Source organism: Apus apus, chromosome 16, assembly GCF_020740795.1.
Source record: "Apus apus isolate bApuApu2 chromosome 16, bApuApu2.pri.cur, whole genome shotgun sequence".
Classification (NCBI taxonomy): Eukaryota; Metazoa; Chordata; class Aves; order Apodiformes; family Apodidae; genus Apus; species Apus apus.
In genome coordinates this window covers 1,420,385-1,444,963 of record NC_067297.1, presented here as the reverse complement: position 1 = coordinate 1,444,963, position 24,579 = coordinate 1,420,385, and the positions used below count along the sequence as shown (strand labels likewise).

General features: G+C 54.4%; 2 protein-coding genes and 1 long non-coding RNA gene across 3 annotated transcripts; 1 reads left to right on the top strand and 2 right to left on the bottom strand.

Moving 5' to 3' along the window:
* Positions 1-556: 556 nt before the first annotated feature.
* On the bottom strand, positions 557-14,447 carry SF3A1 (splicing factor 3a subunit 1). The gene is made up of 16 exons (XM_051633973.1): positions 14,286-14,447; positions 12,722-12,834; positions 11,073-11,277; positions 9,996-10,253; positions 9,494-9,568; positions 7,826-7,976; positions 7,176-7,369; positions 6,414-6,531; positions 6,135-6,320; positions 5,333-5,454; positions 4,919-5,161; positions 4,073-4,283; positions 3,141-3,295; positions 2,254-2,355; positions 2,010-2,081; positions 557-1,231 (listed from the first exon to the last, which is right to left on the bottom strand). Exons 1-16 carry the CDS (start codon positions 14,352-14,354, stop codon positions 1,130-1,132), a joined length of 2,376 nt encoding a protein of 791 aa, XP_051489933.1. The 5' UTR covers positions 14,355-14,447; the 3' UTR covers positions 557-1,129.
* Positions 14,448-14,621: 174 nt separating this feature from the next.
* On the top strand, positions 14,622-18,870 carry LOC127391358 (uncharacterized). Its single transcript, XR_007891033.1, has 2 exons — positions 14,622-14,980; positions 18,752-18,870. It is a non-coding gene; the product is annotated as an uncharacterized LOC127391358 (long non-coding RNA).
* Positions 18,871-21,666: 2,796 nt separating this feature from the next.
* Positions 21,667-24,568, bottom strand: RNF215 (ring finger protein 215). The gene is made up of 7 exons (XM_051634014.1): positions 24,238-24,568; positions 24,076-24,161; positions 23,579-23,633; positions 23,154-23,258; positions 22,950-23,066; positions 22,735-22,872; positions 21,667-22,527 (listed from the first exon to the last, which is right to left on the bottom strand). Exons 1-7 carry the CDS (start codon positions 24,307-24,309, stop codon positions 22,336-22,338), a joined length of 765 nt encoding a protein of 254 aa, XP_051489974.1. The 5' UTR covers positions 24,310-24,568; the 3' UTR covers positions 21,667-22,335.
* Between the last annotated feature and the right edge of the window lie 11 nt (positions 24,569-24,579).

Here is a 24,579-nt window from a genome sequence, read left to right as displayed (position 1 = left end):
TCCCTCCTCCCAAATCCCTCTGAACCCAAAGCACAGAATAAAGGTAAACAGGATGTTCCTGTAGTGTTTGACCAGCACTAAAAATAATTAGAAATCCATGGCTTGGGATCATCCTCAACTCACAGACAACCTCCTCTTCCTTGGCGCCCAATTATCTGGGTGTTGATTAACTTTATGCTCTGTGCTGTTTGTATCAAACTGCAGCACAGCCCTGATGGGAGGCACAGGAATAACATTTTCCAGACCCGGCTGCTCTTCAGAGCCAAGAAGTGCCAGCTGCAGGATACAAAGGGTAAAACATCTGCTAATGAAATGTTCAAGTTCCAACTGCTCTTTCTGCCCCCTCTCCCCACTCATATGCACATGTGGTACATTCAGGAGTAACTACAGGAATGTTAATGAACCCCTTTTCTTGAAGCCTTTCCTAGGATACAGAGGCATCTCCTGGGATAAAATGCTTAATTACAAAATCCCAGTGTGTTTCCCCACAGCCCACCCGAGCCACCTTCATCCAAGATCCCCAAGCCCCCAGGGAACAGAGCTGCCACAGACAGGACCCTGCACCACGGGGTGTTTATTGCAACAAATCCCAAGTTGTGCAGCAGCAGCTTGAGGCTGCTTGGTGCACACACAGCTGGGCAACAGCCACAAACACCCGCACAGAGGGAGGAGAAAATTTCCAAGTCAGGGTCAGCACAAGGGGCTCCAGCAAATAAACTGGAGAGAGAAAGAAAAAGGAGCTTAATAAGTGTGTTGAGAAGGAAGGTGGTTTCAATTAGAAACAGGTTAAATGAAGCAGCTGTAGGCAGACAATTCCTCCAAGATGGATCTAGACTAAGATGGGCATGACCTCAATGCTGCTTTGTGAGGGAATTCTAGGAGGCACAGCACTTGAGCAAAACATCCATTGCCTGTAGCACCTACACACTAGCTCACTACACGGACACATCTTGGGGCTCCAGCAGCTTGCCCCTCTCACCAGCCCCCCAACACAGGGCTCACAGTCTCTCTTTTCATACTACAACTGGCAGGCAGGCACCAGAGCCCCTAAAACAGGCAGGAGGATTCAAAGGGTTGGGGTTACAGAGGTGTCAGGGCAGCCACGGGACATCTTGGGGCTCTGTGGTCCCTATTTCTTTCTGCCTCCTCTTTCTTTGAGTGCCAGGTGAATGAGGGAGCCACTGGTCATGTTGTAATAGGCCAGGGAGTTTGAATCCTTGATGAAGATGCCCTGAGAGGAGGAGAAAAGAAAACAAACAAACCAATCGTCACAGCAGAAAATTTAGCATTCCCTTCCCACAAACCCCAGATGCACAAAGCCCTCCTCTCAGAACATGGTGATGACAGACTGCTGCTGGCTTTGAAAAACCCTGGAGAGATCCCAGTGTATCTGAAGGTGGCACTGGAGGAGGTGGGAGTGCTGGAAATGATGCAGGAGCACAAACAACCCTCTACAAACGTCGATAAAGACAGTCACAACAAGTGAAATTATTCAGGCTCCAATCCCCCTTCTTTTTCATCCCCCTTTAAAAAAAACCCAGTTGTGTTTCCCTTCCTGCTAAGAGTTAACTGGTCTCTGCCCACAGATGAACTCCTGAGGAGGCAACAGCCCAAAGTTCACTGCTTAGGCAGCAGGTTGTGCCTGTGCACATGCGTGACTGGGAACAAGGGATTAAAAGGGAACAGTGCCTTTCTAACAGCTCGAGTCTCAAGAGGAAGAGCCAGATCTCTTCCCTTCTGTGGTCTGGAGACAGTCTTTGCAGAGCTGCCAGGGCTTGGGGGGTATTCTCACCCACCTTCCAGACATGACAGATGAGCAAGTGCAGACAGTTGCATTTAAATGTCCAAAAACCCCAATAGCACAACAGGCCCATCCTGCTGTAACAGACAGGAGCAGCATTCCCTCTGCTCTTCCCAACACCTCTGCATCTACAATTTCTTGTAGAGAGTCAGTTTGTGTGTGAAAAAGCACTGACATAACAAACAGTAGTTGAAGGGCTAGCACCCACCTCATACTGCAGCTTCTGTTTCCCAGCTGGCATCCCCGTGGCCTCGTGGATCTTCACCTTTATAACAGACACCTAGGAAAAATCCAAGAGCATGCTCAGGGTGGGCAGAACTGCTCCCCCACTGGGCAAGGGGTCACAGTGTGGGTTGCACAGGTCCTGCCATGCAGGACAACTGCTGTTCTCAAAGCACAGAGGCTTGGAGACAAAACAAGGGGGGCAGAGGCCAGGTTAATGAGCAACGTGCCTGGTCTGAGAGCGGCAGGGTGAACACCAACACCTGGCCATTCAGCTTCCATTCTGTCTTGTCCTGCATGTTGGGAACCTGGACCTTGACTGTGACTGGACCCTGCAGGAAACAAAGATAAGGTTTGGTACAGGCAAGGAGGCTCAGGCTATGATAACAGAGCAGCAGACACATTATTTATAGAGACCTAGGGACAGACAAATTCTCTGTTTTCAAAACTAGCCACGTATCTCGACTTCCCGGTGAACACACAGATGTATTTGCCTCAACACTGACAACGCTGCTCTCAAAATAAAACCCCTGGCTGGATTTCTCCCTCTGCATGCCACTCGGCATGGCCCACACCTTCCCAGCATCACGGGGAACGTAGGGAGTGTTGAACAGGAGGCAGCTCCTCTGTGCAGATGTCCAGGAAAACTGCTCAGCCTTCTTAAAGGACTTAAAACTCCAGCCACCATGTCAGTACTCCTCAGGAAGGAACTCAGCCTAGGATTTGGTTGGGGTTGTTACAGAACACCCTGCATTACTGCACTATCATGCTCACACTGATAAATGAAATCTCCTTGCATCTCCAGCTTAATGCTCCTCTGCTTAAAAGCTCATTAGCAGCTTTAGCCCCTCTTCACATCACTGGGCACCTACCGCTCACCGCCGTTAATTACAGCAGAGCAGGATCTGCTACACGCCTGGGAGCTGAGACACAAGGCAGCTCCATTTGCCCAGGAATGGCAGCAGGAAGGAGCCACCTCAGATAGTCCCTCCCTTGCACATCACCCCCCCTCCACACAGCCAGCTGGCTTCACATCCCCCTGGGGAGAAGGAGGCTGCAGAGCCTGGTGGGATCAGGGCTCCAGCGCTTCCCAGGCAGGGCCAGCCCTCTCACACACCTTGTTCCGGCGCAGAAACTCCTCCTCTGGAATCAAGCTATCCTCACTCTTCAGTTTCTTGGAGACTGGCTCATCCTCCATGGGTGGTGGTGGGTGAACGGGAGGCATCGGTGCTGGGGAAGGCACCGGAGCCACGGGAGGTGCAGGAACAAATGCTGAAATGGGATGGGGGGGGGGATAAAGCACAACCCACAGTCATCCACTGAGTGTGGGAGACACTTCCTTACACAAAAACTCTCTTAGCAGACCAGTAAAGCAGACCAATAAACACCACACAACACATGGAGGAAGTTAACACCACCACCAGCAACACGCAAACTTCAGGCTTCGGGAGATGTTTGACATGGGGAAGCAGCCCAGAAAAAGACAACAAGCAGCACTAGAGCTTCCTGCAGATCTTGCAAAAAAGCGAGCACTCGCAGTCTGACACACAGCAGTGCCAGCACCTCCACTGGGAAACCATAAAACAAAGAAAGAATTGCTTTATACATTCTGCTTTTCAACTTAAAAGCACCGACTGCTATGAAAGGGGCCAGCCAACAGCTTTTCCTCCTGCTGCAGGAACTTCTGTAACAGGCTGCAACACCCCGTGAGGCACTGGCAGTTCCTCTTTCCTCTGGTTCCTTTTGGAAAGCAGTGGGGATCCACTGCCCCTGGGCAGGCTCCCGGGGACACAGACAGAAAACACAGGAGATAACGCTCTGTGTTTTAGGCTGCAGGAGGAGTCTTGAGCCCAAAAGTGCTGCTGCCAGGTAAGTCATGTGGCACATCTCACGGTTCCCAGCGGTGGGACCCAGGCTCTGCAATCCCAATCCCAAATCCTATTCCCACACCATGATCAGAAGCACAGAAGGCAACAAGAATCCAAGCTCCAAGCCCACGCTACCCAGGAAGGAGCTGACAATTAAGCAGAAGGAGCTGGAGTTACTGACCTGTGGGGACGATCATGGGTGGCGGGCGGGGACTCATGATGGGCGGCGCGGAGGGCGGCATGGGGACCACGTTGATGCGGGGGGTGTGGATGATGGGGGGCATGGGGGTGGCTATGACTGACCCCGGGGGCAGACGCACCACCGAGGTCATGGGGGGACGAGGCATGACCGGAACGGCGGAAACAACAGCGGCACGGACGGGAGGCGGCATCTGCAGAGAGAGGGCAACGTCCTCAGCAGGGGCACACAGGAACACCCCCTGATGGACACAACCCCGGCAGCACACAGGGCATGGCTGCTGGCCAAGGGCTTGGAGCCCACCACATGGCCAGCCCAAGCTGCAGGTCGAGGGGCACAGAAGCCTCATTAGATTGAAGGGTTCCTCCTTCACTCGCCACTCAGGTGATCAGACCAGAGCAATCTCAAAAGAAGGACATCGTTCAGAGTCGGGCAGCACGAGCCTTGGAGCAGTGAGGCATCTGCAGCTTTTCTTACTTTTGTTCTGCATGTCGCCTTTTTGCACTTAAAGGAAGGCCACACCCATTCCTCTGTTAGCCAGAGTCCCCTCCTCCTAGCTCTCCCTGCCCAGTCTCTTCCTCTGCCCAGATGATCAAGTCTTTTTGGTACCTCCATGGATGAAAAGCTCTACCTCAGTCTTACTTTCCACTTTTAACAGGAAGCTCAACAGGGCTCCTCTGATGGCTTAAGAGTAATTTGGAAACAAACTTAACTCAAAACCTGCTTCTAAGCCAGAGCCCTGCTGTTACTAACCCCTGACCTTCATCAGGACTCCCTTCTAATTAACTACAGCCATGGCCATTTGCTTTCAGAAGCTCAGACACTCACGGTGGGTGGACGAGGGACGGAGGTGATGGGCTGAGCACTGGCCGGGGGGTTTGATGCAGAAGAAGGAGGAGGTGGCTGGGGCATTTCATTGGGTTTGCTGGGGCCAATCTTCTCCTTGCTGTCATCTTCTGGCACCAGTCCCTTAGCCTTATGGATAGCTTCAATTTGCTCTTGGAGAGTGATATTGGCCTGAGCAGCCTGTTGTGTGCGGGCCATGCTGCCCGAGTGCCCGTCCCAGGTCACCTGAGACGAGAAAATAAATCAGAGTAGCTCCAGGCTGTCCAGGCTGCCACGTGAGCTGCCAATCGATCGAGAGCAGCTTTACAGCAGGAGCAAACCTCAAACATGAATGCTCAGAGAGGCAGGAGATAATACCACAGGAACTTGTTAAAAACCCCACAGTTTCCACCCTACCTTTTCCTCTGGTTTCTGGATCTCTTCCTCACCAATCTTTTTACCAATAGCAGTCTCTTCTACACCAAAGATATCCGTACGGCGCTCTGCCAGCTGCTTCAAGCTGCTTTCAATATCCAGACCTGCAGGAAAAGAGGAATCCTTAGCTCAGCTGATACAATCCAAGCCAGACATGATCAAACCTCTTCTAATCACCTTGCTGAGGGGAGACCTTATTGCTCTCACAACTACCTGAAAGGAGACTGCAACCAAACTAGGGAGTTTGGTCTCTCCTCCCTAGTAACAAGCAACATGACAAGAGGAAATGGCCTCAAGTTGAAGGGGGCTTAGATTGGATATTAGGAAACATTTCTTCACTAAAAGCGTTGTCAGGCCCTAGCACAGGCTGCCCAGGGAAGCAGATGTGTCACCATCCCTGGAGGGATTAAAAAGCTGTGTAGATGTGGTGCTGAGGGACACAGTTTCGAAGTGGTCTTGGCAGTGTTAGTTTTTGGTTGGATTCAACAATCTTAAAAGATCTTTTCCAAACTAAATGATTCTCTGATTAAAGTGCTTGGTACCCAGTGGCCGAGTGCTGCTCTTCCTACAGAGACTGCCCAGCCAGCAGCACTTACAGCTCCTTGCCTTTGAGTTTCCAGAAAGGCTTCAGTGTATTAAAGACCAACGTATCCACACAGAGGGCACGCTAAGGACGTGGCACAGACAGCTCAACTGGGTCCTGAGGGGAGGGACCCAGGAGGATTGAGGGGATGTGCCAACAGCCCAGAGAACTCAGCTGGGAACAGGGCTTTGTGGAGCAGACCTGGGGCATAGACCTCATCATCGCTCTGCTTCTCCCGGATGGAGCGATCCCGCTGCTCCAACCACCGAGGATCCAGGAGACCGATCCGCATGTGCTCCTGCATTTTACTGGCAGGAATCTTCTCTCCAGTGATGGGGGAAACAAGATACTCATCCGGAGCTGGGGCAGGTGGCAATGGTTTTGAGGCTAGGAAAAGAAAACCACAGTGTTACAAAGGCACCAGAGGATGCAGCCCAGAAACAACTACCTTTGGGCCGACTCGGAAGGAGCCTGACTTACCTTTGGGATCGTAATCCTTCCGCACAATGACCTGATCCGGTGTGGGAGGCAGAGGTGGTGGCATCGGGGTTTCTGGAGGAGGAGGAACCTTCTGACCTTCATCTTCATCATCTGAGCCCTTATTGAAGGGAAAAAAATAAATCATAACCAAATTCCTGTAGTCAAATACCAACAGGAAAGACCTGAGAGGGGCATAAAGATCCTAGGCAGTGCTGAAAGAACCAACCACACAGCCTCAAAGCAGCCAAGCTGTTCTGCCCCTGGACACCTTTGCTTCAGAGGTTCTTCTGGATAATCCTGATTGGGAAGTTCAGTGGACCCAGAAGAGGAAGCAAAGACTCCTCAGCTTCCACATCACCACAGCACAGCATGCAAGGGCTTTGGGTTAACTGAGCTCTTGTTCCTTGTTACCAGAGAAACTGCTCAGGCACAGTGAGCAGAGGAAGAGTCCAAAATGAGTCATCTCCCAGTGTTACAGACTCAGTGCAGGAGAGAGCCCAAAAGGCTGGATCACAGAAATACAAGATCTGCACCACTGGGGGACAAAATTACTGGATTTCTCTCTGGGAAATTGTGCTGTCATGGAAAAATTTAAAAATATCACGTTCCAGCCTTCCAGCAGAAACAGGGTTTTTTTTAAATTCCATCAGAAGGAAAATTTCCTCAAGAAACCAAGGAACTTTCTTAGAGTGGAAATGAAGAGCATCCTAAACCACACCAAGTTTCAGGACAAAAGCAATGCTGCTTCTCTTGGCTCATTACCTCATCCATATCCTGCACTTGTGTGTCTTGATCCAGCTGGGCTGGGGGCTCATCTGTTTTCTCTTGCTTTTCATCTTCCTCATCTGACTCCACCTCCATCTCCACCTCCTCACTTTCTCCAAACTTCTCATAACGCTCCTGAATCAGGATTCGAGCTCCCAGCTCTTCTGGAGTGGTGGGAGGAGGGAAATTCCCTACAAAGCAGAAAACAGAGCTGCTGTTTCTCTAGCTCATTTTGTTGCTTGATGCAGACAGAAGTTATCACGTTCTTGAATAAAAAGCAGTTTCTCTACAAAGCAGGGGCAGCGCAATTACCTGGGAGCCAGGGTGTATAGGAGGGAACAGATGGACTCTACACATGACACATGAAGGTACCTACAGGTGGAAGCACCACTAGAAAGTGGGACAGCTTTTGCTGTCCTGGTGGAAGTGGATGAGTGGACCCTACTGCAGTCCTGGACTTTGTGCAAGGAGAACTTGACTGACTCCAGAAAAAACCCAGCCCTGCACACTGTCCCTAGGCTCTCCCTTTTATCTGTGAGGGATGTGCAGCTGTAAAACCCAACTTCTGTCCAGACAGGGCATCTCAGGCCACGGCCTCTACTGAAAGGCAGCAGTTCCACAGAGATCACAACCCTTAACACCAGTACCTTGCTCACTGGGCTGGAAGTCAACTGTTTCCACGACCACAAAGTCATGCCAATCAATCTGGGCATAGGCAACACGCTCCTTTTCCTTCTCCTCCTCTTCCTTCTTTCTCTCTCGCTCCTGGAACTTTGCCCACTCCACTCTGTAATACACCTGCAAGGCAGAGGGAAAGCAAGCACCCCAAGTCAGACATGAAACACATCACACCAAGGGCAGAAGCTGAGGGAGATGGCAGGAGACTCATTAGGGTCCTGGAGATGAGCCATCTTCATCTGAGAAGGTAAGTTACTCCTACTTGACCAGTAAATGCTGTTACAGTGGTTCAGCATTAACTTATTCAGTACCGGGGTCAGTACTGGGCCCAGTCCCATTCAATTCATTCATCAGTGACCTGGACAAAGGGACAGTGTCCCCTCAGCAAATTCACTGATGACACAAAGCTGGAAATGGTGGTGACACACCTGAATGCTGTGCTGCCATCCAGTGTGAGCTGGACAGGTTGGAGAGCTGGGCAGGGAGAAGCTTTATGAAATTCAACAAGGACAAGTGTAGGGTCCTGCATTTGGGCAAGAACCCCACAGATCAGCACAGGGTGGGGTGACCTGCTGGAGAGCAGCTCTGGGGAAAAAGACCTGGGAGTCCTGGTGGACAACAGGCTGATCATGAGCCAGCAATGTGCCCTGGTGGCCAAGAAGGCCAATGGCCTCCTGGGGGGCATTGAGAAGTGTGGCCAGCAGGTCAGGGAGGTTCTCTTGCCCCTCTGCTCTGCCCTGGTGAGGACACATCTGGAGAACAGTTCTGGGCTCCCCAGTTCATGAAGGACAAGGAACTGCTGGAGATGGGACAGCAAAGGGCTATGAAGATGATGAGGGCCTAGAACACACCTCTTATGAGGAAAGGCTGAGGGACTTTTTTACCATGGGGACAATCAAACACTGGAATAGTCTCCCAAGGGAAGCGGTGGATTCCCCCACATTGGACAGTTTAAAGTCGCAGCTTGACAGGGTGCTGAGCCACCTCATGTAAACTAGAGTAGTACCTAGAAAGATTGGACCAGATGATCCTTGAAGTCCCTTCCAACCTGGCATTCTAGGATTCTATGATTTGTGGCTTTTTAGTCTGGAGAAGATTGAGGGGGGATCTTATCAATACTTCAAGGGTGGGTGTCAGGAGGAGGGGCCAGTCTTTTTCCAGTGGTGCCCAGTGACAGGACAAGAGGTAACAGGCACAAACGTGAACATAGACAGTTCAATCTAAACATGAGGAGCAACTTCCTGACTGTGAGGATGGCAAAGCACTGGGACAGGCTGCTCAGAGCAGTTGTGGAGTCTCCATCACTGGGGACACTCCAAACTCACCTGGATGCCATCCTGTGCCACCTGCTCTGGGTGACCCTGCTCTGGCATGGGAGTTGGACCAGAAGTCCCTTCCAACCCTCACCACTCTGTGATTCTGTGATGCCGCCACAGGTAACCTGTCCCCAGTATGAACACCAGCCAGCAGCTTACAGGCAGGCTCATCACCCTGTGCCCAACTCACAACTTGAGCAGGAGTTGTTAAATTCTCTGGATATTTGTATTTGTTGCAAATAAGTCACAAACATGCAAAGAGAAAAAACTCAACACACAACCAAAACGCTTCAGGAGCTGTGCACTTTGCTCATGGATTACCTGGTCTAGGACTTCCTTGGGATTTTCAGCCTCTTTCTTGAGTTTGAGGAGTAAGCCTTTTGGTGGGATCAAGATCTGAAAGGTAAGTTGCATGACAGTTGGTGACAATTGTTTTTGAAAAGCCTCCTTAAAAGCAACTCTTCTCTTTCCACACTGGTAAAGATACCAGCAGACCCTTGGGGCTCCGTTCCATTTACTCTGTTCCAACCCTCTTATCACTTATTGCTCATACTTGATTTAAAAATAGTCACTCTTGGCCTTCCAACTACCCTCTGTAGTTACAAACCCACAGCTTTTACCTCTCCCACAACAGTGTCTGACACAGTTAAGTACCAGCCACTGTGTTCACCACTGCACAAATCACTCTACTTAGGGGCGAGATGCAAAGGATGGACTCCTAGACCTGCACCTATCTCCACTCTGGCTGTTTGTGGGGCCTGCTCTTCAAAAATCAACACCGCTGCTGCAGGAATCAGCCTGGCAGGGAAACTGCCCCAGGTACCTTTGTGTACTGCTCAACCAGCTTAGTGAAGTAGTTGAAGAGGCTGTGCTGGGGGCGAAGGAAGTCGAACTGGTAGTTCCTCTGCTCCTTCTGCATCAGCTGAGTCAGGAACTGCCGCCCGTTGCGAGCCACGAACTGCGCCGTGAGCTTCACCACGTCCAGGTCAAAGGCTGAGATGGAGGGAGGATCCGCGATGAACTCAAACTCCGGAGGTGGCTCCTTTGGAACAACTGTCTCCTGGATCACCTGGGCCTGCACCTGCAGAGCAGAATGGAGAGGGCTCAGCAACTGGAGAAAGAACTTGGCACCAAACACTTGGGAGAGCCCGTTTCTCCTTCAGCTGCTGGGAAAGCAACACCTAGATATCTAGATATCGCAGCAGCTGCAAGGAGGAGAAGAATCATTCCCACAGGATAGCTCTGGACACCTGTATTTAGGCCTGTGTAAAACTAAGGCTGGTCCAACAGCTGACTAGGAACTACCAGGACTCCAGTGCCACCCTCCAGGATGGCCAACACCTCACAGAGCAACTGCTGCCCATGCACACATGCAGAAGACCCAGGCTCCTCAGTGCCCTTTCTCCACCCACTCTGCACAAGGCCCAGCTACCCCAGATCAGCAACACTTTGAACTCCACGTTTTAAGTGGAAGCCAATTCTTCCAGCAGAAAAAAAGAAAACGTTTCCACAAAACAGGGCATGCACCAAGCCCAGACTGGACTCCAAGGGATTCTGAAGGGCTTGCCTATGGGAGGAGTCCTGAGCTCACACAGCCTGAGAAACCCCTACTGTAAGAACCACACAATACACAACTAAACAGAATCAAAATGGATCAAATAAAACCAGCGAGTAACTGAGCTTCACACCTAACTCTGAGCTACTGGCAACTGGGGGATGCAAATCTGCATCAAAACCAAGTTCCAGACACAGAACTCCAAGCCTCTCAGCACTGTCATCTTTGCAGCTGTGTAACTAACTCCTCCATCCGCCTGGTCCCTCAGATCTTCTGTGTGACCTCAGGCTGTGACACAACCAGTCAGAAGCAAATTACTTGAGCAAAGCAAGAAGGGACACTTACCTTCTGGGGAAGCTGCTGCTGAGCACTTTGCTGCTGCTGCATGACCTTGGGAACAGCAGCTGAGGGCTCCTGGGCTTTGCCCTCTTTGAACTCGCTGACCTTGTGCCGGTAGTAGGCATGGTAAGGGTCGTTGGGGTTCAAGAAATTGAACTTGGGGTTATTTATTTCATTCTGACGAATTCGAGCTTCGAATTCTGGACCATTTCTGGGGAGGAAAAAGAGAATTTTTTTAGATGAATGGCATCAACTCAAGTGCAGGTGTCTGTTTCTTTCATAGCCAGAGGTATTGATGTATCAGACCTCGAGAAGACAATTTTCTCTCCTACATGGAAGGAGTTCACCTCTAAGTAACTCACACCCAGCACAGGAGCAGTTGTGCACACACAGGTTAAAGGCATTTGGCCTAATTCAGTCTATAATGCTTCACAGCAAGTACCTGAGACAGCTAACAACTCACAAGTGTTCCACAATCTCACTGAGCTACATACAAACAAAAGCTCATTTACTGGACAATTTACTGGATCAAGTTCACAAGTAACTCACTAGATCCACTCTACTTGGTCTATTACCAAGCTTGTAAGACCAGTTTAATTTCCAGAAAGCTGATCTAAGGAAAGGAGCAGGTGATGAGCAGCCTGTGCAGAGAGCAGCTGCCCTGCAGAACTGTGTTTCAGACAGCCCTCAGCTTTAATCCAGATGATGTCCTCTTTTCCCACCCCAAGGAGAAGACACTGGGTACAGGGCAGTCTGAGACCCCACAGCTGCTGCTCCCCATTTCTCTGTGGTTCTCTGGTTCCCCCAGGTCTGGGTTAGACATGAAGACCCTTCCAAACGAGGAGGGCTCTACAGCTCTGAAGGGCAAAGGAGGGCAGCAGGCACTCCCTGGCAGCCCTGGGGATCAGTTACACCATGAGGGTCCCTGGCTAGACCAGCCCTGAGGAATTGTGTTACACCCCTAGTGACCCCCACCCCAGCAGCAAGGTGGAAACAGCTTTCAGCCTGACTGGTGCCAGGAAGGGTAAGAATTCCATCAGCTGAGGAGGGGATTTACCTCCTGTGCTGCTGGTACTCTGCAGGAAGACCAAGATCCAGTCCCCTGAAGACCTCACGTAGAGAGCAGAGAGGCAGAAATACCCCAGCACTGGCCAACACAGCACAGGAAGCTGGTCCAGCTGGCACTTGCAGAACAATGACATTAGGCAAATGGAGGAGGCCCAAATGAGTAAGATTTATTCTACTTTCAGACTCCTCACCTAAACTGGAAACCTACACTCATGCTGATCATTCTGCTACCATCAACAGGGGAAAATCACCCAGACATGATGGGCAGTTCATGTGTCCTGAGGGAGGATCAGACTCCATAGAGCTGAGCATGAACTGCAGCTGGCCCCTGGTCATGGCAGCACAGGTTGGAGATTTTGCCAAGAACTTAATTTACCCCATCACCATTCTAACAAAGCCTGTCCTGCACCTCCTGGGTGGAATATTGGCAGTTCTTTTCCAGTCTCACTGGTACAGGCAATCCTTAAAATTCTGCACAATGAGCCATGGGACTGTGACCTGCTTAAGGCTCCGGAGACGGGCAGATATCAGCACTGGAGAGAAGGATGAACCCCCAGGAAGCATGAGGTGACACCAGTGTCATTTACCTGGCTACGAAGCTGGCAGTCTTGTCAACAATATTCCTGACTTCTGGAGGAGGGTAAATAATTCCTACCACAGGCTTAGCTGGTGCTGCTTCCTCTTTTGACTCCTCTTCTGGCTGGAATGAAAACAGATAAATACAAATATTTACAGTCCTGTCTTGCTGCCTCACAACCACAGCAACTGCTCAAAGGGTGGCGAGGTGGCAGCACAGGAGCCCCTCTCCCTGTGGTGTCTGCAATCAGCCAAGAGACTGAATTCCAGCTGCCTCACCCAGAGCTGAGAACAAGAGAAGGAATTGCAGGTAACAGAGGAACATGCTGCACACCAGCATCAGGGGGTGAGGCTGCAAACCCAGACTGGGCTTATCTGCAGGTGGCTGAGGTGGAAAATTCATGTCCCTCCTCTCCCAGCTTCCTCATCTACATCAGGAATAACAATCCCAACACACCTCAGCAGACTGCCCTGCAATCCCCTGCTTAACCAGGGCCCAGGGGGAAGGAAGTATCCCCGGGGGCACACGGGGCCCTCTGCCCTCCCCCTCAGCCCCCAAACCATTGGATTTGGCCTGACACAAAGCTCTGCCTCAACAATCTGAATCACCCGGCCCCCCAGCAAATTCCTCGGCTCCCCAGGGTGGGAGACAATGTTTGTCTGCTCCTCCAGGGCACCCAGGCAGGGGCAGGCACAGCAAGAGCACGAGGAAGGGCCCTGTGGGAACCAAAACGCCCTCCAGCCACTTCTCCCATCTCAGCCCTGACCCCCAGCCGGCTGATCAGCAGCCTGAGGGAAACTGTGACAGCCCAGCCAGGAGCATCTGGCACTGCCCAGCAGGTCTGGGAGTTGAGAACATTCCTGGAGCCCCGCGGGCCTGCAAGGAACTACAGTCTGCACCACCAACTCCAAGTCCATCAGGAATCACACGCAATCCTGCTGTGACTGCTCCACACGCTGCTCGGCAGAGCAAAGCTCCGCGGGGCACTGTGCTCCCGGCAGGGCCAGAAGCTGCTGTGCAGGATGCTGAGCACGTCCCTCCTCCTTCCTCACCAAGCAACGTGCACAAGAAAAGCTGCTCCAGAAGAGAACAGCTCTGGGGGAAAAGGCTTAGAATCGTGACAGGGCGACTCAGGGAAACGTTCACATCGCAGTGAACCCACCAGCCCCGCCAGGTCCCCAGGACAGAAAACACCCTCCCATCCCACACGGCTCAGCAAAGGCTGAGGCACCATCCGCGCCTTCTGCGCTCGCCCCCCCCCTCCCCCCCACCCCCCGAGAGCCGAACGAGCAGGCAGCCCCAGCTCGAGCCGCCTCCCTTCCCCGCCGCCCCGAGCTGCCTCCCCAGCCCCTGCGCGCCCCGGGCCCCGCGCTCCCCCGGGGGGAACCGCCATTTCCTCCCCCGGGGCCCGCGGCTCCACAACCGCCCGCGGTTGCGGCCAGACCCGCTCCCCGCGCGGGGCTCCCCCCGCAGCGGGGCCCACCCCAGGCCGCCCCCCGCCCCCCCGCGCTCCCCTCAGCGCTCAGCCCCTCCGGGCCGCCCGCCCCGCTCCGGCCCCGCGGCGCGGCCCGCACCGGTTTGCTCTCGGCAGGAGGCGGCGCTGGCTGCGCCGGAGGCAGCGCTTGCACCGGCCCGGCCGGCATGGCGCCCTGCAGGCGGCGGGGAGCGCTGCCCGCCCGGAGCCACTCCCGGTACCGACCGGCCCCGCCGCGCACAAAATGGCGCCCGGAGCGGAGCGCGGGCGGGGCGGGGCGGCGCGCATGCGCGGCGGGAAGGGCCGGGGGCGCATGCGCGGCGGGAAGGGCCGGGGGCGCATGCGCGGCGGGAAGAGCCGGGGGAGCCCGCTGGGGGCGGAGCCAACGCCGCGGGGGGCGTGGCCTGAGCGGTTGCCATGGCAGCGGCGGCGACGCCACCCGCGGGCCCGGGGGCTCCGCGCCCCGCACAGGCCGCTCCGGAGCGGAGCCCCCTGCCCGCGCCCCGCGGGACCCCGGCCCTGCTGGCTCCGCATCGCCGCCGAGACTCAGTCTGAGAGTAAAGGAGCCCACGCACTGCCTGTGGGTGACGGCCTGTGGAGGGCTTTTTTAGCGAGCAGTGGACATGTGAGCAATCCAGCCTTTGCTGTAAACACCGGCCCCGCCAAGGCCGTTGCCATGGATACCGACTGAAAAAGTCAGCCGCCAAGTAAACAACTTTGGGATGTGCCAAAGGAGGAAGTGAGGCGGAGAGTCATGACTGCACATGTGCTTGCTGGGAACCCATCACTGTTTAGGTCGTGGCAGGCTTTGTGAGAAGGGACCAATGTCACGAGTGGTTTCGGTCGCGTGTGCACAGCCAGGGGCTATATAAGAAAGGTTGATGCGCAGAATAAATTGTCAGCCACCTAATCACTTTGATTCCCGTGTGTCTGTCTGAAGATCCTCCCGCAACTGGCGCCCGAACAGGGGCCCTCAGATTCGCCGCTAAAGCTGCCGGACAGCGTGAAGAAGGCAGGACGAAGAGGGGGAGAAGGAACTGGCCGAAATCGGCCGCTCCCCGGCGGCTGCGGGTGCAGCGCCCGGCGGGAAAGAGACCCGCAACCGGCGGGACAGAGACCCGCAACCGGCGGGACAGAGGTGCACCTCGGACTCATTGCTCTTCTCACTAAAAGGCAAGTGAGCGGTCGGGGAGGAGATGGGCTCTACGCTTACCAAAGAAGAGGAAGCAGTAGTGAAGCTCCTCCAACTTAGACTCTTTGTGAGAGCACTTACAGACCTGCTGCAATGGGAACGGGACAGAAACTTAATCTCTGGGGTCAGCGCAGCGCTCGAGTTGTCCACCTGGGAAGCCATAGGTCTGAGCCTATCGGATGACATCAGTAGTAAAGGAAAAGAGGGAAAAGAAGCTAGAAAATATTCTACATTATGGAAATTGATCAGAGAAATTTTGCAGTGTATGAAAGAGGAGCGGGTCGCTGCCGCTTCTGCTTCCGCTGCCTTAAATCCTAAGGACGGGGAGGACGGGAGCGGTGCTGCCGCAGCCCCTTCTTCCCCTATAAGTCCTTTTGCCCACAATTCCGCGATACCGGGTCCTCGGGTTGCTGCGCGCGCCCCGCTGCCAGCCGGGCACCTCCCGGGGCCGGTCACCGCCCTGAGGACCGGAGGTGCCCGGCGGGACGGCCCGCAGCCGGCGGGGGCTGAGGCGGAGCTGCAGCCGCACCAGCACCGGGAAGGGGCCGGTCCCGAGGCGGGGCTGGACCCGCTGCACCCACCGCTGCACCCACCGTTACCCGTGTCTGCGGCAGCAGCCGCGACCCCCGCTCATCGTGCGGCGCCGCAGCCACCGGTGGAAGAATTGCTGAAGGAAATTTTGGATGAGCTTAACGACCTCAGGCTACAAAACCAGGGCTCGGCAGCGAAGCCTTTCACCGGCCAAGCACAGGGCTCGCTCGCCCGCCCTCCCGCCCCAGCAGCCGCCGCCCGCCCGTCCCCGCGGCCGCCTGAAAACCTTTTCACCCCGGCTCTCCAAGAATCTAATAACTTCTCGCAGCGGTGGAAGGGAATCATTAAAGATGCCATCATAGAAGGGTCCTTTATACCACAGACTCTTCCTTTTACTATTTATCCAGGGGGGCAAGGGTGCACGTGGGAGGCTTTGGATTCGAAGCTTTTGCAACGGGCACGATCTGCCATTGCACAGTATGGGCTACATTCACAGCTTACCGAGCAGATCATTCGCTTTATATTTACTGCTGATTTGCTAACACCATTTGACAGTTTACAGGTGGCAAGTATGTTGCTTACTCCATTACAACGGCTTATGTTTAAAAGCACTTGGCAAAGCTTATGTGATGCAGAACAAGCTAAGCCACGTCAGCAAAACGATCCATTGTATGGGGTCCAGTCACAAATGCTAACGGGAACGGGTCAGTTTGCTAGTGTCCAAGTGCAATCACAATTTACAGTAGAGGTTCTACAGCTGTCTCAACAGCTAGCATTACAAGCCATACTTTCTGTACATGAGCCAGTAAAGCCTTACGGATTTACCCACATTAAGCAAGGACCAACTGACAGCTATGCACAGTTTGTGGATAAGTTGTACTCAGCAATTGATAGCCACCCTGATCTCGATGAGACCATGAAGCAGCTAATGTTTAAAGTGTTAGCTTTTGAGAATGCCAATGAGAAAACCAAGCAGGCACTAGGTACATTGCCAATGGGTGCAGAAGTCGCAGACATGATTGATCTGGCAGAAAGGACCACACAGTTTAACGAGGCAGCATGTGTGGCCGCTGCTGTAAAAGCAGCCATTGCCCCTTTATTCAATCAAACACGAGGGGGTAAGGAGAGGAGGTGTTTTAACTGTGGAAGACTGGGACATCTCAAATTTCAGTGCAAAGCTGCGAAACAGTCCAAATGGTGTGTTCATTGCCAGAAGAGTAGCCATGACACAATACATTGTAGACACCAGGGAAAGAGGAGAAGGAGCGTGAAGCAGGGGGCTTGGCCGGCGTCCCAGTGCGGGGCTGCCTCGGCACCGCTCCCTCCGCCGCAAGTGCCGGAGGGGACCTGGAAGCAGCATTAGATACTACCTTACAAGACAGAGTGGTGCATTTAGTAGGTAGCACTGCTCAGGGTCCATTAGGTCATAACCTCAGTGCCTTAGTATTAGGGAGATCTGCAACTTCTAGGCTGGGTATTTTTGTGTTGCCTGGAGTCATTGACGCTGACTATGAAGGAACAATCAGAACGATGGTATGTACACTGACGCCACCTGTTTTTATTCCAAAAGGTAGTCGCATAGCTCAGTTGGTACCATTCAAGCCTTGTGTCCCACAACCAGGTATTGCAGAACGAGGAAGGGGGGGGGATTCGGCTCGACAGGATCTCCACAAGTACACCTGTCCGTGGGGGAGAGCCCAGTACCCCGGCTGAAAGGTTAGCTCAGGCAGTGTGTGTGTTAAACTACCTACGTCTTACAGGAGAGACGAGATCCGCCCGTGGTAACTGACAGCGCTGCCTTAAAAACTGAAATATCTGAACAGGAGAAGGTTTTGGTGCAGTATAAAATTTGCATACAGGACTTTGGGAAGTCAAACTCACTGGTAGAGGATGTATGTGTTTACTTACAGGAGAGGGGCTTCGGTGGGTTCCCGCAAGATGGGTAAAACTGTGGAAGGGACCATCTGTAGAGGGCTCAGCATCAGAGTAACATTGCAGGGAGCCTCTTATGCTTTTCACACCATTAACCCCCAGCACAAAACGGTATTAAATCATATCCATCAGCACAGGCAAAAACAGGGGTTGCAACACATCACATTGAAAAGTATTAGCGTAGTAGATTTGTAGAAGGTTAAGGAGCACTTTCCTGTTAATCTGTTTTGCTTCAGCTTGCACCCGCAAAAGCTTTGATAGAACTGAATAAATCAGCATGCTTTGTAGCAAAAAGGGCCAATGAGGTTTTTTAAATATTGAGTGCCCAAGTAACTAATATGAACACTGTTAGCCATGCTGTTTTACAGAATCACGCCGCTACTGATTTTATTGTTAGCACAGAGTCTTAGTTGTGGAGGTTTTAACGGAGTGTGTTGTGTGAACTTATCTAATCATTCAACTTTTATTCATAAGCAGGTGCAGGCTTTGCCAGGGAACATGAAGAAGATTCCTGTCGTGCATCCTCCGTTATCTCCGTACTTGGACTGGCTGCAGTCACTGGGGATAACTGGGTGGTTGTTGGAGTTAGTAAAGGGAGGAATGGTAATACTGATTGTTATTGCTGTAGCATTAATAATTGTATCATGTGTCCTGCGATTAGTAAGGCCGTGAGTTAGGCCTGGATTGCTCAGAAGAAAAAAGGGGGATTTGTGGAGGGCTTTTTTAGCGAGCAGTGGACATGTGAGCAATCCAGCCTTTGCTGTAAACACCGGCCCCGCCAAGGCCGTTGCCATGGATACCGACTGAAAAAGTCAGCAGCGAAGTAAACAACTTTGGGATGTGCCAAAGGAGGAAGTGAGGCGGAGAGTCATGACTGCACATGTGCTTGCTGGGAGCCCATCACTGTTTAGGTCGTGGCAGGCTTTGTGAGACGGGACCAATGACACGAGTGGTTTCGGTCGCGTGTGCACAGCCAGGGGCTATATAAGAGAGCTTAAAATAAATTTAAAATAAATTGTCAGCCACCTAATCACTTTGATTCCTGTGTGTCTGTCTGAAGATCCTCCTGCAACGGGCTGCCCGGGCCTGTGGCTGCAGCAGGGCCCGGCTGGGGGCACCGAGATTTCCCTTCGTTTCGTCACCGTGACTTCGTTTCTCAGCTTTCCTCGGCATCTGCCTCGCTGTGAATTTCTCTTGTCACCAGAAAAAAAAAAAAAAAGACTTTTTTAACAATGTTGCACAAATGCAGTTTTAGAAGTGATGCTGCTCGCATGTGTGATGAATGACTCGTTCCCAAGTGGGGTCTTTATCCAAATTAGTGATTTATTAAGCGAAGGGAAGCAAGCGAGCAGCGCTGGGCGCGCCGGGAGCCTCCGCTCCACCCAGACACACCAAACAGCTCCAGCTCTCAGGTTTTATCTTTTTGACTCATACATATGCATTACTATTTCGAGAAAAGGGTCGGCTTATGTTAATTATTTCCAGGAATCTGCTTTTATAACATTTTCATGGTTAACAACAAAGCCGGTCTGTGCTAAAAAAGAATAACTTTAAGATGTTTGCCCAATGTCTGCTACACGAAACATAAACCACATGCAATGCAAGCAGAAGATCCACAATACAAGAGCAATATGCAATGCAAGCAGAAGATAACAAATTTTGTTACACTATACAAAAACAGGCAGCACAAGCAAAGATACTATACACAACGAGACTCTAACGTTGTTCCACAAAGGATTATTCTTCACCCTGTGACTCTAACATTGTTCCATATTGACATGAATCAGGTGAACACATCTCACACATGGAATTATGAAACAAATAAAAAGAGGGGTGCTTTTTAATACCGTAAGTGGTTTTTGACACAGTTTTGAGGCGCTTAGGAAAAAAAGCCCACAATTTTAAAAGGGGTGCAACACATGCAATTGTACAACGTATAAAAACTATAACAAAATACAGTGTAGTGAAAATTGACATCATAAAACATAATAACAAAATATAGATAATAAGAGTACAGCATATGCAATATATGAATACCTAAATCTAATATAAATATAATTAAAAATACAGACATAGATGATGTTTCTAATGCTGTTTGAAGGCACTTACAAACCGAGTTTTAGAAGTGATGCCACAAAAATGACCACGTTATGCAACACATCACAGTCTAAGATCCTTGGTTTTGTTTTCCTGTTTCCTTGTGTGCCCAGGTGTGTTCCCAGGTGTGTGCCCACAGCCAGGGGTGCCTGCCTGTGCTGGGCCACGCGTGTCCCCGAACACCCGGGCTGTGTCCCCAAGGGCACGTGTCCCTCTGGTACCCCCCTGTGCCCCTGTGTCCCTGGGGAAGCGGGGCTGTGGGAGCCCACATCCCCCGTCCCTGTCCTGCTGCTGCTGGTCCCTTTTGGGGTCCTGCTGTGCAGTCCCTGCCCTGCTGCCCAGCTCTGTTCCAAGCCTTCTCCCAGTCCCGGTTCCCGTCCTGCTCCCTGTCCCACTTCCCTGTCTCAGTGCCAGCCTGTCTTGGTCCCAGTCCCTCTCCACCTTCCTATCCCTGTTCCCTCCTGGTCCCAATGCCTGTCTCCATCCCTGTCCCAGTCCTGGGCACTGTGCCCATCTTGGCCCTTGTTCCCTTTCTCGTCCTGCTGCCTGCCCCTATCCCTGTCCATGTCCCTATCCCTGTTCTTGTCCCTGTCCCCATCCTGGTGTCCGTCTCTGTTCCCCTTCTCATCCCAGTTCCCATCCCAGTTCCCATCCGTGTCCCCCCTCCCATCCCCATCCCAGTTCCCATTCCCATCCCCCTCCCAGCTCCCAACCCAGTTCCCATCTCCATTCCAGTTCCATCCCAGTTCCCATCCCATCCCCTCTCATCCCCATCCCCATTCCCATCCCCATCCCAGTTCCCATCCCCATCCCCATTCCCATCCTCATCCCCCCCCCCCCCTCCTCCCCGTCCCGGTCCCGTCTCCCCGGCCGCGCTGTGCGGCGGCTCCTCCGGGCCGGCAGGGGGCGGTGCTGCGGGGCGCGGTGCGGGCGCCTGGTCCTGCCACCTCCTTTCTCCTTTTCCTCTTATTATTATCATCATTTTTATTATTATTGCTGTTGTTGCTATTATTACAATAATCACTATCGTTACCGTTATTATTGCTGTATCCAAAGATCGTGTTGTATATTTATAATATGCATTTTATGTTGGTTTATGTTGTTACATTTTACATGTCACTCTGCTGTGTTTCATGCTGCACGGTTGCTTTTGTGCAGCACCATTTTAAAACCTCTGTGGGTTTTCCAGCTCCCCCCGCTGTCCCTCTCTGTTGGGCTGTGGTCAAACCGCAGGTGCAAGTGCCAAAGGCTGGGCTGGTGTGTCCACAGCTCTTGGTCCTTGGCACGGTCACGCCAGAAGTCCTGCTGCAGGGAAGGAGCCCTGGGCGGGGAGAAACACCCCCAGGCTGTGCGGAGCAGCCCCTGCCTGGGAACGTTCCTGGGCACTGGAGTTCAGGCACCCACGGCCAAGCTGCTGCTGGAGTCCCTGGCACAGCGCATCACCCAGACAATGCCTGGGCACAGCTCGAGTTGGCTCGTGCCAGGAACCATTCCCAAGAGGCAGCTGGGATGTGGCCAGTGTTGCTTGGAAGAGGAAGGCAGGGCTGGGCTGGGCTGAGGAGGCTGAGCCGCCCTTGCCTCGCCCTGCACAGCAGCTCTGCCCGCAGCCACAAGCACCCGGAAGGGCTGGGAACCACCAGGCCACCGCAAAGGCTGCCCCTGAAGCCCTGAGCCACCTCCCAAGCCCCAGAGGACAAGCAGGAGCTGCACGATCCAGACACAAGGCAGGGCACTTCCCACTCCGTGTTTATTAGACAGAGGCGTGTGGTGCTGCAGCCCGGCTGTGCCGAGCAGGAGCTGCTCGGGGCTCAGCGGGTTCCCGGGCACCGCGGCACAGCCGCCTTCAGCCCAGCCCGCCCCGTGCTGGGGCTCTGCAGCTGCCTCCTGCCCTGCTTCCTACTAAGTTAGGATAAATACCATGTGGAAGACCCTGCCCTCCTGCAGCCAGGCAGCGGGTCGCCCAGCCTGGCCCCCCAGGCTCTCGACTCCAGCACCCAGCCTCAGCCGCAGCCAGGCCCCCAGCCGGGCTGTGCCCACCCTGCACGGTCCCCAGGAAATAGAAAAACAAAAACAAGAGACTTAGAAAAACGGCTACAAGCAGGGGGAGGGTGCAGCCAGGCCGGGCTCTCCCTGCCTCCAGCCCCCGGACCCACGGGGGCACCCGTGGCTTCCTTTCTCGACACCCAGGCCATACAGACCCCCCGCCCCTCTACTCACACCCAGCAGGGAGAGCCCCGAGATCCCCCCCTCCCCGCGGGGCCGGGCACTGCCACGGGCACAGCTGCTCCAGCAGCCCGTGCCGAGCACCCCCTGCTCCCTCCCTCTGTCCCCGCAGTGTGTCCCTCGGGCTGGGCAGCTCCCTGGGAAGCACTTCCCTGGAAGGGAGAAGGACACCGGGTCACTGCACGGGGAGTCTGGGGGTCTCCAAGTCCTCTCCAGCCCTCGCCCCAGCACCAACGGCTGCGGGGGCCCTGGTGGGATGCTCCCCCAGGATGTTGTGCTTGCAGAGAGGGCAGGTCTGCTGCAGCAGGAGCCACGGGTCCACGCAGTCCCGGTGGAATTCATGGGAGCAGGGAAGCACTCGAAGCCACTGCCGGGAGGGAAGGGGATGGGAGATGTGAGCAAAGCTGGGCAGGGGGAGCGCAGCCCCCAGAGAGGGGAACGATCCCCTGCCACGTGGCTCCCTGGTAGAAACACCCCGGGCAGCCAAGGGATGGCACGAGAACAGGGGACACCAAGGGGCGACCAGGATGGGCTCCAGGCCTCCCAGCACAGCACCAGTGCCCCCAGTCCCTACCTGGCTCTTGTGGAACTGGTCCAAGCAGACAGCGCAGCGATCGATCTCGCAGCCCCGGCTCCGGGGCGGTTTCCCGGGATGGTACCGCCGGGTTTCCAGGGCCAGGAGCCGCCGCCGGATGTGCTGCTTCAGGTCCAGCTGCCAAGGCAGGGCAGAGGCTCAGACCCCAGCAGGGGCCAGACCCCCAGCCAGGAGCAGAGTAGAGACGTTCCCACCTCAGCATCCCGCTCCAACGGGTCTTGCCGTGACTGCCGCTGGGCCTGCACCATCACCCCGGTGCAGAGGAGCAGGGCGATCAGCAGGATGGTGTTCCACAGCTGCTGGAGGTACTTCTGCAGGAGCAGCACCACCAGGATGTCAGGGGAGAACTGGAGACCCCTGCTCCACTCCCGGCCCCAGGATCGATCCGGTGCACATACCTGGACCTGCGAGCTGTTCTCCCCCGTGCAGATGACCCCCTGCCACTCCCCATAGAGACCCCCTCGGGACAGGCCGCAGGTTGACCACAGGGTGAGGGTCACTCCCTGCAAGGCAGGACACGACATTGCTGACAGTCAGGACAGCTCCTAGTGCTGCCCAAACCCGGGGGGGGGGGACCCCGCTGCACCAGGGGGATCACACGTGTCGAGGGGTGAAGGAACCACAGGGAGCTGCCCTGCTCCCACAGAGCGTATCTCTGGGGAAACTGAGGCACTGGCAGCTTCAGGAGCCTTCAGGGATCTGGCTCCTGCCGCTCAGGTGTCCCCAGCGGTGGGCGAGGTTTGGCTGGGCACAGTCCTGCCCTCTGCGCCCACCAGTAGGGAGAGGAGGAGGAAGAGGAAGAAGAGGAGGAGCTCCTACGCACCAGGTTCTCCAGCAGCACAGCCTGGTACGTGATCTTCGCCGTGGCCCGGAGCCCCCTGCGAGCCCAAGGAGCACAGCATCAACCCCGCGGGCGCAGCAGGACCCCCCGCAGCCCCCCCACGGCCAGGGAGCCCCCTTGCCTGCAGCTCAGCCGGGGCTGCCTGTGCCCACCGGGATGCTGCTGTGCTGCCCACCAGCCCCTCTGCATCATTTCTACTGAGCATCCTCAAGATCTTGGCCAAGGCCACCGAGGTCCCCAGGGGACCCCTGGGGGGGCTGAGGGCCTGAGGAAGGGCCGGATCCAATTCCACCCCTCCCTGGACACACGTGTCCCAGCCCCCCTGGCCTCTGCACAGCACCAGCTCAACCCCAGCCCAGCAAACACCAGGTGCTGTGCAGGAGGGGCTGCCCCGGCTGTCACAGCAGGCAGGGGACAGGCCGGGGGGACAGGCAGAGCTACCACCCTCACCCAGCCCCTCCTGCTGGCCCAGCCCGTACCGCAGCAGTGTTCCCAGCAGCTTGGTGACGTTGTCCGAGGACGGGATGACGATCACGGGCTTGCTGAGGAGCTGGGAAACGTCCAGCTGCACCAGAGAGAAAAGCAAGGGCCGTCAGCGGGGCGGGGGGTGGCACGGGGACCCGCCGGGGGGGCTCTCCTACCTCCCGCATGGTGTTCTGGTTCAGCGCCAGGATGAGCAGGGCTGAGGCGCCCAGCACCAGGGCTCGCTTCATCTGCGGGGACAGAGGCTTCAGGAGGACGGACAGACAGGAGGACGGGCAGCGACCCACCCAGACCCCATCCCTTTGCAGGCAGCTGGCAGCACCCAGTGCCTCTTTACCCCAGCTGGAGGGATCCAAGAGGGCATGGCAGCACCCGGGCACCCTGTCAGGGTCCACCCCTGCCACCAACCACAGGCCAGGACCCCCCCATCTGATGAGAAACCACCCCAGAGGGGCCCTGGGAACCCGTGACCAGCAAAGGCCGGCGCAGGGTCACCTTGC

Bases quoted from the DNA above. Each gene is read 5' to 3' on its own strand.
- SF3A1 (XM_051633973.1), bottom strand. From the start codon at position 14,354: ATGCCGGCCGGGCCGGTGCAAGCGCTGCCTCCGGCGCAGCCAGCGCCG. The intron at 2,356-3,140 runs GTGTGTGAGAGG...TGTTTCCTGCAG, and splicing joins AGTTTCTGCGCCGGAACAAG to GGTCCAGTCACAGTCAAGGT. The intron at 2,082-2,253 runs GCACGTTGCTCA...GATTTTTCCTAG, and splicing joins CCCTGCCGCTCTCAGACCAG to GTGTCTGTTATAAAGGTGAA.
- RNF215 (XM_051634014.1), bottom strand. From the start codon at position 24,309: ATGAAGCGAGCCCTGGTGCTGGGCGCCTCAGCCCTGCTCATCCTGGCG. The intron at 23,259-23,578 runs GTGCGTAGGAGC...CCTGCCTTGCAG, and splicing joins CTGTGCTGCTGGAGAACCTG to GGAGTGACCCTCACCCTGTG. The intron at 22,528-22,734 runs GTAGGGACTGGG...CCCTCCCGGCAG, and splicing joins ACCAGTTCCACAAGAGCCAG to TGGCTTCGAGTGCTTCCCTG.